The sequence below is a fragment of the Peromyscus leucopus genome, chromosome 18 (genome assembly GCF_004664715.2).
Source record: "Peromyscus leucopus breed LL Stock chromosome 18, UCI_PerLeu_2.1, whole genome shotgun sequence".
Lineage (NCBI taxonomy): Eukaryota > Metazoa > Chordata > Mammalia > Rodentia > Cricetidae > Peromyscus > Peromyscus leucopus.
Window position 1 is genome coordinate 12,597,861 of NC_051078.1, and position 15,867 is coordinate 12,613,727.

Below are 15,867 nucleotides of genomic sequence, written 5' to 3' on the forward strand. Positions count from 1 at the left end.
CAATGGCTAAATGTACTTCAGAAGTTGGCTTCTCTTCCGCATGACTTCTCAGATCCTTTACTATGTTAATGTGAATATTCCAAAAGCATTTTGCTTCTGTGGTGTTGAGACTGAATCCAGGCCTTGTGCAAGCTTGGTAAGCACTTCCACACTGAGCTGCATCCTTTGTCCCAGACTGTTTTTGATCAGAAGACACCCTTGCCCATAATCTTGTCCATGGAACACACAGCCACATAATTCAAATTAACTAAGAATATGTCACAGATAGCATACACGGTCCTGGAAGGACCATCTGGACTTTGGGAATATTATTGAAACATTCTTGTCTAAGACCTTAAATTTGGTCTCTCCTAGAGTATATTTGATGGTAATCTTTTCTAGTTTGTAGATTTTGTTATGTTTGCAAACAAAAAAGTAATGGAAAGAGACAGCATTCACTAAATGAATTTTTTTATTGATAAACAGATAAATTTAATAAGCTCAGAGGTAGTCATGGTCCCTCCACAGCAAATGTTACAGTCTTAGACAATTTGAGCATACTTTTTATTTTCTGTTTTTTGAGACATATTTTCTCTGTGTAGCCCTGGCTGTCCTGGAACTCACTCTGTGGACTGGGCTGGCTCAATCTGAGCATCTTGCTTACTGGTCCTTTAATGATAAGAATCACTGAGAAGCTTATAATAAAAAAATCAGCAAGAAGCCACTTGCGAAGGGCCGTGGCTTGTGTGCTAAAATACGATAAAATAGCCCGTGAGTAACAGTAGTGTCTGCCTATTAGTGATGTAAGTTCCAGAACAAATCCAGGAGTGTGAAGTCTGTTGTAGGCATCCAGAACAGTGTTTTTACCTCATCTAGCCATCACCCGCCCCCTCACCCCACCCACAAGATCACGAGGAAGGCAAAAGTAACCTCACAAACGTCCACTAGATGGCTGCCTCACAGAATAGAGCCAAACTTCTGCTGCGTAGGAGAATACCCACGCTATGCAGATTCATACACATTTCCTAGAAATAGATACTTCTCCACCCAGAGTCCATTCATACACTGGAAAGTAGAGCTAGCGTACACCATTTTGAGACAAATGACACATGCAGATTTGCTTCTGGGACAAAGCATGGCATTGAATCTTGAAAAACACTGAGAATTGAGTAGAGGAGGCCAAACATTTCTAACTTGCTCAGCAGTTTATTGAGTGAAAAAAATGAAGCACCAACTTAGCGTCTCTCTAAACATCCGCCCCCATTCATTTAGCTGGGTATTTTATTTTATTTTTTATTTTTTGAGACAGGTCTCTATTATGTAGCTCTGACAATCCTGGGACTCACTCTGTAGCCCAGGCTGGCCTTAAACTCAAGAGATCTACCTGCCTCTGCCTCCTGAGTGCTGGGACTTCAACCATCCCAGTTTGAATAGGCACACAAGTGAGCTAGGTCAACTTTGTGAAAGTTTCCTTGGAAATGACACGATTCTTGCTAACCAGTCTTTTCGTTTCCAGCTCACCTTTGAGACGGTGAGCTGCCTTCAAAGGAGTTACTCACCCAAGTATTCATTGTGCTTTCTCTACCTGAAGGAGCACCAAAACGTGGTCTGTACCTCCGCTGCAGCTGCCCGACAGGACCACTGTGAGCCTGGCTCTTCATCCAGCGTGCACTGTTCTCTCTGCAAGGGTTACCCCTGAATTTGGAACCTCAGACTTTTGAGGACCCAGACCATAGAATAATTTCACGGTCATGGTTTGTCTTGAGGGTGGGGGTAGTTAGTAGAGACTGAACCCAAGACTGCGCAAGCTAAGCACATTATCACCGAGCCACACCTCCTCTCCCTGTTTGAGTTTACCTTGGGTTTTGATACAGACTTCTGATTTAAGTAATGTTATTTTAAGAAGGACATAGTCCAGACCGTAATAGCTGCTCCGGAGGCTAAGGCAGGCAGACTCAAAGCCAGCATGGAGTTTCAGGTCCAGCCCACACGAGTTAGTGAGACCTTGCGTCAAAACAAAAAGTAACAAAACAAAAGAGAAGCTGGGCCTCCACGGCAGAGCTCTCTTCCTGTGTGTGCAAAGCCCTGGGCCTCTCCAGTAAGACACATCCACGTGCAAGTTGTTTTAGTAACACGTTTTCTGTTAGGTCCAGGAGCCAATTCAGAAAAAAGCCCATTTTCTTTAAAAACGACCCTAGAAAAGGGTAGATCAGAATTCAGACCATCCAGCTGATGGCAAACCAAGTTCACTCTTAACAAATTTTACTGTTTTTCTAAGATGGGTCTCATTTATAGTCCAGGCTGGTCTTGAACTTGTGTCGATATTCCTGCCTCAGCCTCCCAAGAGCTGGGATTACAGGCGCTAGCCGCCACCCCTGGCTTAATCTTATGTACTTTAAATGTAAATGTACCCAAATCACTTTCTGAACTATGATTAATGTACACTTTCCAAGATATCAGCTAAGGCTTACTTAAATACAGTGATCAAGATATTCATGCTATTTTCAAATTTAGAAGTGGTTAAAAAAAAAAACACTACACATACTATCGATTAAAATATAGAGTAAGTTTGGCACCAAGAGAGGGCATCAAGGGGCCCATGTATCCCTTCAGTCCTTTAGAGTCTCAAGGCTTCACCATGTGCCAGGCCCTGCCTGGTTTCACAGCCATCCAAGGCTTGTGTTTGAAGAGCCAGGTGACTCAGTTCCCATGGAAAACTCACAGCGCGCGCGCGCGGGAACCAGAGTTGCTATTGACTTTCCTGTTTGCTCTTTATCCTTATTTATTTACCTATCTGTTTTTGAGACAGTGTCTTGCTGTGTAGACCAGGCTGGCCTAGAATTCAGAGGCCCAGCTGCCTCTGCCTCCTGAGTGCTGGGATTAAAGGCACATGCCACCGCACCTGGCCTCCTCTTAATTCTTGCAGTGAGTTAGAATAAATTTACTTTCACAGAAGGACACTTCTACTTCCAACTGATTGTAAGATTTTTTTTTTTCTGGTCTAGAAGGTAGTGCATAGTGCAGCTAACAGCTAGCAAACGCCCTCATACCCAGCCTTACAGTGCATTCACTTTGAATTGTTTTTCTTGATGTATCCATGAAAAGTCTCTCTCTCCTCTCTCTCTCTCTCTCTCTCTCTCTCTCTCTCTCTCTCTCTCTCTCTCTCTCTCTCTCTCTCTCTCTCCACCAGTGAGCTGGATGTTGCCAAATATAAAACTTACTTCCATAAAACTGCTCAAATCTCTACCGTTCTGGGAAGGTCTGTAGCAGGTTGCTGAGACACTTCCCCCAACCATTTCTTTCCTATTTTGTGCTAGGCTCTGAGGACGCAGGAGTGAGCTTTTCCAACAAGTAGAGCCTGGCCTGGAAGAGCCCATGCTGTACCAGAGAAAGCCAGCACGAAGTAGATAGCACCGTTGTGCTGGAAACTAGTAACCAAGACAACCAGCTCATTTGAAGGGTCCAAGAGGACTGGCCTTGACCCAGGTCATTTGGAATTTCACGCGAGAGGAAAGCCAAGGCTGGTTGAAGATGATGCTTGGAGTGGAGTTTTTTTACTGAGTGGGAAACAAGATGCGGTACAATCAGAATGACATCCAGATCTGGGACTTAGAGCACTGTGTTGCATTTAGGGAGCGGAAGGGCTTTTGGGCAGCCCCCTTCCTCCAGGGCTGTGTGGAAGATGGACCTGGCAAAGAGATATACCTGGGAGCGAGAGACAGTGGAGCTGGGTCAGCAGTGAGGGGAGCTAACTATCCTGGAGAGGATGGGCTGAATCAATACAGCCGCTTTCAGTGACTGACTGGATCCACGTAATGAAGAAAGGACCAAGGACGCACGGAGCAGGATCAGCCCTCACACGGCGGCGGGTGGTGTCTCAACCGTCAACAGGATGTGGTGAAGTTCGTATAGGTCTATCCAGGTGGGTGTGTCTAGTGAGCAGCTTGGCCTGCATCGGGGTCTCAGGCAAGAGACCAGGATTACCTACGTGGGGGGCATCTTAACAGGACCGTGGCATCAGGTGCAGGGAGGCAAGGGCACTGGCACCAGAGGCCACTTCGTCTGTTGCGTTCTGTACACACGTCGGGCGTGTTTGCCCATTTCCTCTCATTTCTCCTTAGAACGCTGGAAAAGTAAATGTTCTTAGTCCTGTTATCTAGAAATTTCTTCCTGTAGGGAGAACCACTTGTACGTAGTAGTATTAGCTCTTTACAAACAGCACTCATGGCAAGGTCGTGCATAGAACGTGATCAGGAAGTGTCCATCATTGCTGCTTGGATCCATTTGGATTTCTGTATACAAAAATTAACTTTTTTTAAAATTCTTCTAGGGATGTCTGTTTTGCTTCTCAAGTTTCTTTCAAATTTCCGGGACTACCTCAAGATGGAGCATATGTGGGCGGCACTTGCTAGGCAGTGACCTCCATTCATCCAGACTGAGGATCTCTTTTATGGTGGTACTGTTGCTCTCTGCTGGGTTTGGAAACGTCCAGTGTTCCTCTTGGGGAAAGCAGTGGAGTTTATCCCGGTTGCCGTCTCCCAAGAGGGACAGTTGCCGTAACCTGGGGTGACCAATCCCTGATTCCACGTGGTGACGGGGCTCGAGTCTCACATTCTACTTTATTTGAAAAATATGTGCAAAAGAGCCACGAAGAACACGAAGAAACTGGGTGTTGTCGCAGCCGAGTGGTTTGGCCGTAGTTTGTACAGAGGAATCGTTGGGCACGAAGGATCTGATACAAGGATGGAATCCAGCGGCCCTCGCAACGGGAGGTGAAAATCCTTTTTAAGAGCACTGAAGGTCTGGGACTTCCGGGGGATCGTCAGCTTGGTGAGGTATGGGTCATGTCCCGGGACTGTAACCTGAGGAGGAAAAAGAAACAGTAGCATGAGTGATTTCAGATGCGTGGTGGGGACCAGGCTGAAGACGCCATCCCCGCCACGAGGAGGCAGCCTTTGCGCCTTGAGTGACAGCCTGCCAGGCCTGGGAGTGGGGGTGGTGGGGAGGGTGGGGGCGGGGGCGGGGCTCGTGCCCGCTGAGTTTGCCCGGTGTCTGTCTGCTGATACCAAGAATTACAAAAGGAAGCTAGGTCAGGGACAGGTTCAGCATCTGGTGATGTGAGTCAGGAGAGGAGGAAGCAGCAGGCTGATTCTACCGCAGTCATTTTCACAGCGCGCCGCGGTAAGGATGGTTTCCTTTGTACCACCGATCCTATACTCAGTATCCGTACTGGATATCAAGATTGTAAGTACTCTTCCCCCACAATTTGCTATCACTCTCTTTGCCATTGATCTAAGTGTACAATTCTACTCCTTTTTAAATTTTTTTTTTTTTTTTTTTTTTTTTTTTTAGGGCTGGAGAGATGGCTCAGATGTTAAGAGCACTGACTGCTCTTCCAGAGGTCCTGAGTTCAATTCCCAGCAACCGCATGGTGGCTCACAACCATCTGTAATGAGATCTGGCGCCCTCTTCTGGTCTGCAGACAAACATGCTGTATACATAATAAATAAATAAGTAAATCTTAATTTTTTTTTTTAAAAAAAAATGCACCCCCCTCCCGTATCTATGTACCACTTGCATGCAGTGCTCACAGAGACCAGAAGAGGGCATCAGATCTCCTAGAATTGGAGTTACAGATGGTTGTGAACTGCCATGTGGGTTCTGGGACTCCAGCCCGGGTCTTCTTAACTGCTGAGCCCTTCCACGGATTTTTAAAAAATAACAAACAAACAAACAAAAAACAACTTGGGTTTTTCTAGCTTTGTTCCTATGCATCTTCAGCTAGATTGAGCTTGCTTTGTGTCTTGAGGTCCTGGCTGGCCTAGAACTCACTGTGTAGTCCAGGTTGGCCATGGACTCAAGAGAATCCATGTCTAAGGCTGTCTAAGGCTTCCTTTTGAGTCCCTTATGCATCCTAGAAACCAGCTTCTTTTCTCTCAGTTCTGAAGACTGTCCTTGAATTTTGCTGATTGGCTCCTTTGCCATGCTTCTTAATTTGTTTATCTCCTTATCTGTCTTAACTTTTGTACCTTTGGGGCCCTATCTAAAAAAATTCATCCTTTACACGATGTCTTGAGGTGTTTCCCTTGTTTTCAAGTTTAATATTTGGGCCTTTGGTCCATTTTTAGTTAACTCTTGTGTATATTAAGAGTTAAAGATCATGTTTGATTCTTATACAAATGTCCATCACTATTTATTATTAAGATTATCTTTTCTTCACTGTATGTTCTTGGTGTTTTCCTCTAAGATCTGCTGGCCATATTAACACAGAATAACTTCTAAGTTCCCTATTCTGTTCTGTTGGCCTACATGTCTGTTTCTATGCCTGTGCATGCTGCTTTAATTACTGTAGCTTTGTAGTATGTTTTACAGGTAAGTATTGTGATGCTTCTAGTATTGCCTTCTCCCTCCGCCCCCAACAGGATTGCTTGGCTCTTCTGGTTTCATATGAATTTGGTGTGTGTGTGTGTGTGTGTGTGTGTGTGTGTGTGTGTGTGTGTGCGCGCGCGTTTCCCCCTATTTCTGTGAAGTCATTGCTTTTTTTGATGGGAACTGCATTGATTCTAGATCACTTTGGGTGGTGTGGTATTCTGATGATGTTGACTCTTCTGGTCCATGAATGGGGTATTTTTGTGTGTTCTCTAATAATTGCTTTTATTAGTGGTTTGCAGTTTTCTTTTCTCGAGACAGGGTCTCATGGCTGCCCTGGAGCTCTGCCTCTCTCGTGATGGGGTTAAAGGCATGTACCACCATATCGTGCTTATAATTTATATGGTATGGATCTTTTGGTTAAATTTATTTTTAAATATCTCATTTGTTTTTGTAGCTATTGTGAAAGAAATTGCTGTCTTAATTTCTTTTTCACCAAGTTTATTACTGATACATATACATGCTACTGTTTTTTTTAAATATTGATTCTTTCATCCTGTAACTCCTCGGAATTAATTTGTAAAGCTCAGCTGCTCTTTGATGGAAGTTAGGTTTTCCTAAGCATAAAACCACGACATCTGTAAATATAATTAACTTCTTACTTTCCAATTTTGATATCCATTTTCTTTTTCTTGCCTAATTGCACTTGCTAAGACCTCCTGTATTTGCCTTGTTCCTGACCCGAGAGTGCATGTTTTAGGCTTTTCCCCATTCCGGATGGTACTGCCTTTCGCAGACAGGCTTTGGTAGGTACCTGCTCCCTAAGGGAAGCTGAGACGGTTTTGCATCTGCAGCTGTGGTCCCAAGGCTGTGGCTGGGGAGGAGCCAGGTGAGTGGTTGGTCTGAAGCCACAGGGTAGCTCTGTCGCTGGAGCTGTGGGGCTCAGCGGGCACCTGTCTAAGCTCCTGATCGACACAGGTGTAGTGAAGCTGTGGACGGAGGCGTTGGCTCGCTGCGGTGCCAAGGCTGTGGCTGGCAGAGCCGTCCCTGGAACTTGCAGGGCAGAGGAGATGGCACTTGGGCTTGGGCTCTGAGGGGTCTGTCTTCTGTCAGAGTCCAGGGTGGGGCTACCAGCTCCTACGCCAAGACGGCGCGGCTGTGGATTGGCAAGAAGAGTTTGAAGTGACAGCCTTCGGTGGAGCGGGAGAGCCACTTTTCAGATCAGCTCCCCGGACTGGGTCTAGAGCTTGACTTTGCATTCATGGTCACCCTGGAGCTTGCTGGCACTCCCCTGCCTTCCCGACAGTCAGTTCTCCCGTAGGCCCCTCCCCCGGGGGGCGGGGCCAGGCAGGGCTGAAAGTTCCCAGGCGTTTCCTTCCTTCTTTTCTCTGGGTTCCTTCCCAACCATCGTGTCACTACTCCTCTGTCGGGATGAATGAGTTCCCCCTCATTCATCCCGACAATGCAGCGTCTCCTTTTGCTGCCCTGGCCTCTCTCGGCCAGGGGGCCGTGCAAGGCACCTTGGCTCACCGCGGCTTGCTCCTGATCTGAATAACGGGGTTGCACGTGTTTATTAGAACAGCCCCCGCCCCTCAGCGCTTGCCTTGCAAGCCCGACAACCTCAGTTTAATCTGAGTTTGCTGGAAGGACAAACTGACGCCCCGCCCCCCCACGCCCCGCCTTCTGACTTCTGCACGTGTGCCATGGCACACGTACACGTACATGGGAAAATTGAAAGAAAAAAAAGTGCTTGGCTTCCATTGAGCATTATCTGCCAGTGAGGAAAACACATGATTTTTCTTCCTGGTTTGTTCCTATCATTCCCGCCTTCTCCACTCCTTTCCTATCTCCGGTCGGATTTCTCTTTTCTTTCTCCCTTGCTGTGCCCACAGTTAAGATTTTTTCCCCCCTTACTTTGGGCCGTCCAAGGTGAGCACTGTGCATTCTGTGTTCACACTAGCTGGCCTTGCACACTTACGTTGATCACGTAGGACCCCGGCAAGAGAAGCAGGTAGTACTCTCCAAGCTTGTTGGTTCGAAACGGGCAGATGTGTTCTCTGTCTTGGACTTCCACGATGACATTCGGCAATGGATTTCCACTCTGATCGAACACTTGACCCTTTACACCTGCAAGACAAAGAGAAAATTAAATATAAGTATCAGATTTTTGGGGTCAGTGAGATGGCTCCGCGTGTAAAAGTGCCTGATGGGCAAGCCTTGGAACCCACAGTGGAAAGAGAGAAGAGACTCCCTAAAAAGTTGCCCACTGACCTCCACATGTGTTCTGCCTGGCACAACAATAATAAAAATTGAAGAATTTAAAAGTAAATAAAACCTTTTTTGGAACGTGGAAGAAATTTCCTCTTTATTGACTTAAGAGATATATTCTTAGTATTCATCTGTCTTAACAGTATTGAAGAAAAGGGAGTAATTTTGATGCCTGTCAATCACAGCCGAGCTACAAGCCTGGTTTATAGCCTAGACTGGCTGGTTATTGGCTATTCAGTTTTTAGCACACATTATCAAAATGGAAGATCAGAAACAAGAATACCCATTCCTGTCATTTCCAAGTTGATTATTCATTCACCACACTGCATTGACACATGATGGTGGTGAATGCTCTAAAGTCCCCAACAAAAACTACTCACTCACAAGATCGTTGTCAACATTTAAGGACTTCAAAGGCTTGTTTTCACACCAGGCAAACTAAGTGGGAAGCAAAATTATAACCACAATGTTGCTTGAACCAAGGAAGTGACTGATGGGGTCTTCTTTTTAGTAAAAGCAGCCCACATTTAATGTGAAATTACTGTGTTCCAGGCTACGGGTGCATGTTCTCAATGACTCTTCACATCAACTTTACAAGATGACAAGGCTGTTATCAGATTTTTACAGGGCCAAGGGAGTAACTAAGTGGTAAAATTCTTGTCTAGGAGGAAGCGTGATAAGCAATGGCCACAAAGCATGATAAGCAATCGCCAAGACTGCAAAACAAAACAAAACAAAACAAAATATTGCAAATGTGAAGAATAAGGCTTTGAGTGATTAAAATAACTTTCGTCTTTTTTTGGGGTGGTGGTGGTGTTTCAAGGGATCAAATCCATGCCCTAAACAACCTCTTAGTCTTTTTTTTAAAGATTTGTTTATTACATATACAGTGTTCTGCCTGCATATATGCCTGTAGGGCAGAAGAGGGTGCCAGATCTCATACAGATGACTGGGAGCCATCATGTGGGTCCTGGGAATTGAACTCAGGTCCTCTGGAAGAGCAGCCAGTGCTTTTAACCCCTGAGCCATCTCTCCAGCCCTCATCCTTTGTCTTATGGTCACCTAAGTGGCAAAGCTGGACCCGAGATGCCGGTCTCTGGAATCCCATTCTATTAGACTTGTCCCACTTCAAGACTTCAATGCCCCCCCATGCTGGGGATCGAACCTAGGGCCTCCTGCATCCCAGGAAACTCTCCCCTGAACCACACCGGCCACATATTCCAGTTTGTCCCTCCAGTGACAAGCCAGGGTATCTTAAAGTGAAATCATCTATGCCTAATGACATCCAAGAAAAGGCTGCCACCATGATAACAAGACCATGGGCTATCTGCAAATAGCTACACTCAGCCATTACTTGCCACGGAAGAAAACCACCGGGCACACATTCAACAGTGTCCTCTAGAAAAGATTGAGGGCAAAGGTGAAGGTCTTGACATTTAGCCACCAAGTCCTTATCTCGACCATGAAGCAAACCTCTGACCCAGATGGCCTGCTGAGGCCTTTCCGTTCAGTTCCCGGCTCATTCCCCAGGGAATGGGTCATTGAAGGCCATGTTTCCTCTCCACGGTGTCTGTGGAGGTCAGCTCCGCAAACCCATCTTCATGTGGCTTTTCCCGTTTATATTTGTTCTTACTATTTACTCAGGGTACTGAAGTTGAGAGACTGAAAAGAGACCAGTAAGACCCAAAGGTTCAGAAAGACCTAGGATGGCAAGAGAGAGGAAAGCCAACCGGTTGAAAAAAAAAAACAAAAAACACCAGCCCTGTTGTCAAACGTGAAGGTGCCCGGAGGGTGCGAGCTTCCCTGGGAGACACACACGCACAGCCTCCTGAGTTCTCCATGGTAGAATCTGGAATCTGGTCACCATTCAGGGTGGGAGCCAGACAGTCCCCAGAAAAGTGCGCCTTCAAGCCTGCTGATCATGCGGCACCCTGTTCTGGATCCGATGAAAGATCCATCTCTTGGGCCAACATCGTTCTGGAGCTCAGTACCTATCCAGTTTCTCAGAGCCAGGTTGCTTAGTTATCGCAGGGTGGCGGGGGATGGTGGTGGTGGTGGGTTAAGCCATTCCTCAGCCTCTAGGTCCAGATCTGCCTTAGAGTGCAGGGGAGGGCCAGGGCAGCGGCTGGTCACACTGTACTCTGCCTCCCAGGGCAGGACATTGCATGCCCAGAATTCAGACTTATTGTCTGAGCGACCTCGGGTGTTAACATCTCTAGATATCTTTCCCAGGCCACATCAAGAACATCCTCTAACACAGCCACACGGAACCACGGAGCCCAGGTTCAGACTGAGGTCTCCTGTGAGTCCCAGCAGCCCCTCTGAAGCCACAGAACAGGCTGGCTCGAAGCAGGGAGGATATCTTGTTCCAAACTCTCAGTCCACCCCACCCAAGTCTAGTGCTTTCTTGAGCTTTCAAAGAGGCTGCGTGACCAAGCCGTGTGGCATCTACAGTGACTTTTGTCCTCCAGGCCAGGCCCCTGTGCTACATACAGCGGAGGCTTTTCCATCCCAGATAGGGAAGGTAGAGACTTCCAGATGGGTCACCATCTCAGACTCTGAAGCCTCCTAGTACGCGGTGAACTGAATCAGTAGATGAATACGGTGTGACAGAGATCAGGGAGTACCGATAAAGGGGCACTTGCCTTCATCACCTACAAATAAAAGTGCCCCTTGACTCCAGGCAGGGCACTAATAGGGACCGAGACTTTGTATTAAGTAGTAACAACCACGCATCAGTAATTTGAAAGTTTCATTTTTTTTAAATCAGAAAAAAAATTCCTGTCTCAAACCACTAGGGGGCAGGGTTGATATGCTAATAAACATAATGTTAGGTGAGTTCCCAGCTGATTACAGGGACAGGCAGACAAATATTCTCGATACAACATGATTAAATGGGCTTGTATTATTACTTCTGCATTGATACTAACACTACTTATGATGCAATTTGTGTGGTAACTTTCGGGCTGTACAGCTCCTTCACAGTCCTATCCTATCCACATGGCGAGCAAGCCCGCCCTGACTCTGAGTCCTCTGCACAGCTAGATTAGAAGTCAACAGGGAAAGCGGTGAGGGGCAGAGACCTAGCACGTCTGTCACACTTCCCCAACGACACCGACAAAGGGTGAGCTTCAGAAAAGAATTCAGAGTAACACCATGAAGGATCGCTATTGGGAGAACTCCGGTGGACCGGTGAAATTATTCCAGGACTCATGGGGACTCGGTGAAAGCTGAAATGTCGGAGTGACAGCTGAGGAAACGACAGAGCGATTATACAAGAGGGAGGGGGGAAGAGACAATGAATAGGTCTGCAGTGTTCTGCAGATGCTGGGAAGATTTGGCCTTGCGTAAAAATTTTCACATTGATTTATTTATTGGGGGTTGGAGGCACACGCGTGCTACGGCATACGTGTGTGTGTGTGTGTGGGGGGGGGTCAGAGGACAGTTTGCAGGAGTCAAGTCTCTCCTTCCACCCTGTGGGCTCCCAGGCTAACCTCAGGTCATCAGGCGTGGTGCAGACACCTTCACCTGCGGAGCCACCTAGGGGGCTCAGACTAGGCTTCTAATTGGAGATGCTGCAAAAGCCTATCATCAGGTCTTCCTGCCCTTTTGCCGGATTGATGTATCATTCAATATGTAAAGTTAGGGGCGCCCTGGGCTTTCGCACCCTCAGATCAAGTGAACACGAACCTTCCTGTCTTATGGACAGCCGGGCACAGCACCTCTCACACGCTGCAGATAAAATATACGTAGGGAATTCCAACACTTAGTCCCGGTACTGAAAATGAGGTCCTGCCCCAAGCTCCCAAGAGGTTTTGTACATGCTTAACCCAAAGGTTCTAGGCATGCTGTGTGTGTTAACAGGAATTATTAGACACCGACCTAGGTGCACCTGTTTTATATATTCAATCAAAGAGGCCTTGTTATCATCCCAAAACATGGGCAGCTTCTCTTCTCGAGGATATTTACAGCAGGACAGCTCCAACGTAATTTCAAAACACTGGGCCCAGATGTAGTTGTAATCTTGCATTCCACCTGAAAACAAGCACATTTCATTTTAGTTAAGGTCTAACGCCGGAGGAGCCAAGTATTGCGTGCCTAGGAAATGCGTGAGCGAGACAGTCGCAAGGAAGGGCTTAGACATGGAAAAAGAGGCCTCGGCTGTATTAACTAACACGTCACATCAGGGCTTCACAGCTTTATCACCACGTGACCAGACGGACACAAAGAAGCCCATGAGGTAACTGGGTTGGAGCTGACCGAAGTTGAGCTAGGCACCAAAATTAAGTGAGAGGTGCAGAAAGATCCCTTTTTGGTTTTTGAAATCCTACATTTCAAACAGTTTTTCCTTAAACTGCATTTTAAGTGGAAAGTACTAGGGATATGCCTGAGAGGCAGAAGTTATATCTTATATGGATACAAGCTAGAATAGGAATTCTTTCTTCCTTCCTTCCTTCCTTTCTTTCTTTCTTTCTTTCTTTCTTTCTTTCTTTCTTTCTTTCTTTCTTTCTTTCTTTCTTTCTTTCTTTTTTTTTGGTTCTTTTGAGACAGAGTTTCTCTGTGTAGCTTTGCACCTTTGCTGGATCTCGCTCTGTAGCCCAGGCTGGCCTCGAACTCACAGAGATCCGCCTACCTCTGCCTCCCGAGTGCTGGGATTAAAGGCGTGCGCCACCACCGCCCGGCTCTTTTTTTTTTTTTTAAGAGTAACTTATTTGGGAGAGGGAGGAGAGGGGATGATGTAAATCTGGTACTCATGTCCTCATAAACATTTTCAATTAAAAGCATCACGCAAAAAGAAAAAAAAAAAACCGTTTATTGACTCTGCCACAAAAGGGCAGAGGGGTAAGTAGTCATATTGCCTGCAGTATAGGTCAAGGGGGCTGCCCAGGACAGCGGAATAAGATTGATTCTTCTTAAAAACATTTCTGTAGAGCTGGAGAGAACACAGAGCAGTTAAGAGTACTTGGTACTGTTCCAGAAAACCCGAGTTCGGCTCCCGGCACCCACATCACGTGGCTAAAACCAGCCATAACTCCAGACCCTCCGTGTCTCCTCAGACACCTGCACACATGTGGCATACACTACACACACACACACACACACACACACACACACACACAGAATAAAAAAAATTTTTTAAAAAAAAATCTCTGTAAGCTATAAAAATCCATGAACTCAATCCAAGAACACTAGTTTTAGAGGAAATAATGATGTCTAATATTTACTGAATATTCAGTGTTTTCGGTACTTTCCAAAGACCTCTCTATCACCTCATCCAATCGGGACAGCAGTCCCTTATTCAGGGCAGCAGCCATAAGTATATTAAGTCACGCAGGTCCAGGGACTCTTGCCTGTGGGTGGCAGAGACCAGGGTGTAACCATTTTGCAGGACCCCTGTGGCTTTGGCCCACGTTATGACCAAATGTTTCTGAGGCTCAGAGAAAGGACCCTGTTGGGCTCAGACTCAGGTCCCTGTGGCTTCCAGCTGTTACTGCTCATGTTCCCTTTCCAAGTTTTTGACATTAGGAGACCCTCCTTTCAAAAGGTTATAATTAGAGCGTATTTTGTTTGGCGTGAAGCTTCATACGTGACATCTCTGGATTTATGTGCTTAAAGTTTATACCTGAAAAACCTGTATTTAACTGAGGAGATTTCTAGAATCGTCTTCCCTGGTGGCATGTTGTATTTTATAGGAATGGGCATCTTAGATTGGATGAAATGCAGCACATTTTCTTTTTCTTCTCTTTCTCCTGTACTGTACTGAAGTCTCATCATCCTGGTTAGGTGGCCCACCCCTGAGCCACATCACCAGCCCTCTAGTAGCTTTGAAGGAAGTGGATTTTACCTTCTTACACCTGATACCTGGTCTGGTTGGAATATGAAATGTCCTCCTGGAGGCTCATGTTTGGTCCTGGCAGAGGCAGGGTGGCATCCGTCCCGGGGTCTGGCTAGTGGCCTCTGCTTCCTGATCTGCCAACGGTCCCCCCAACCCCCGGCCCCAACCCATCATGCCAGTGTGAGGTGAAGGAAAGCCTCCTTCCTCTAGGATGCACCTGCCATTGTCAGTGATGATAAAAGCAATTACTACAGTTTCCGCCGGAGAAAATGCAAAAGGGCCTTCTCAGTCCCGCCAGGTATCGGAGAAGTTCAGTTTCAACAAAATGGTCAAGGGGTGGAGAGATGACTGTGGTGAGTGTGTGTGTGTGTGTGTGTGTGTGTGTGTGTGTGTGTGTGTGTGTGTGGTGTGGTAAGAGTACTGTCTGCAATTACAGAGGACCCAGTTTGGGTCCCAGCACCTACCCGGCAGCTCACAACCCTCTGTAACTCCAGCTCCTGGGGAGCTGACACCCTCTTCTGGCCTCTGCGGCACAGCACACACGTGGTTCCCAGACACACATGCAGGGGAAAACACTCGCATACAGAAAATGAATACATAAATAAATCTTTTTTAAAAAACTCAAAAAGAAAATGTTAAAATGTCAAGTAATCTATACAGACGCAGATTCTACTGACAGAATTCCTCTGTCCTTTCAATTTTCTTTTTTTTAATCTTAAGGATTTTTTATTCCTCTCTGAATCCATTTTCACACACACACACACACACACACACACACACACACACACACACTTGCGAATAACTCGCAACCGCTTTGGGAATTTCCACACATCTGGATTTTCGTCTTGGCAGTCACAGTGGCCGTGAAGGACAGTTGTGCCACGGAACAGAAGGTCCTTTGTCGAGACGAAGAGGGAGGTCCAGGACTCTGCTGGTGACCTGAGGTGGGTGGGAGCAGACCTCGAGCAGCGGGATGAATTTTAGGGTGCCTCCGTGTCTGGCGGAGCCCACTGCCTGAACACCATCAATTCTGGCCTATGCTTATTTACTTCGTCTGGAAAATTGGCAGCGGGCCACCAGACACAAAAGTACCAGTTTGTGCTAGATTACCAGACAGCCCATGCACCCGAAGTGACAGCCGGGGAAGGCGCCTGTGGAAATGGCCTGTGTGCAGACATGCAGGCTTCAGCTTGCTGTCGGTGGACCAGGCCGGCTAGTCTGGGAGGAAAGTCTGCTCCTCTCTAGCATGAGGAAGCTCCTCCTGCCCTCTCTCCCTACATCCCTCCTCGAGTTTTTCAGTATCTAGACTAGTCCCGGTTTCTACACACCCCCGGGCTTCTGTGTGGACGTCACTCTTTCTGATAAGTGTGAGCCACGCCTTAGGGTACTGCGGGCCCGTAAATTCCAGCTGCTTG

The 15,867-nt window shown here is 46.7% G+C and overlaps 1 protein-coding gene across 3 annotated transcripts in view; it reads right to left on the reverse strand.

Annotated features, from left to right (window-relative positions):
* Nucleotides 1–433: 433 nt before the first annotated feature.
* The window catches only part of Cpm (carboxypeptidase M), an 81,012-nt gene continuing 65,578 nt past the window's right edge, over nucleotides 434–15,867 (reverse strand). For all 3 annotated transcript variants that reach the window (XM_037196745.1, XM_028869638.1, XM_028869639.2), the window contains exons 7-9: nucleotides 12,499–12,651; nucleotides 8,327–8,475; nucleotides 434–4,841 (exon numbers count right to left, since the gene is read on the reverse strand). In XM_037196745.1, the coding sequence (XP_037052640.1) occupies nucleotides 4,599–4,841; nucleotides 8,327–8,475; nucleotides 12,499–12,651 (545 nt within the window). In that variant the 3' untranslated portion in view covers nucleotides 434–4,598. The remainder of the gene's footprint in view (nucleotides 4,842–8,326; nucleotides 8,476–12,498; nucleotides 12,652–15,867) is intronic.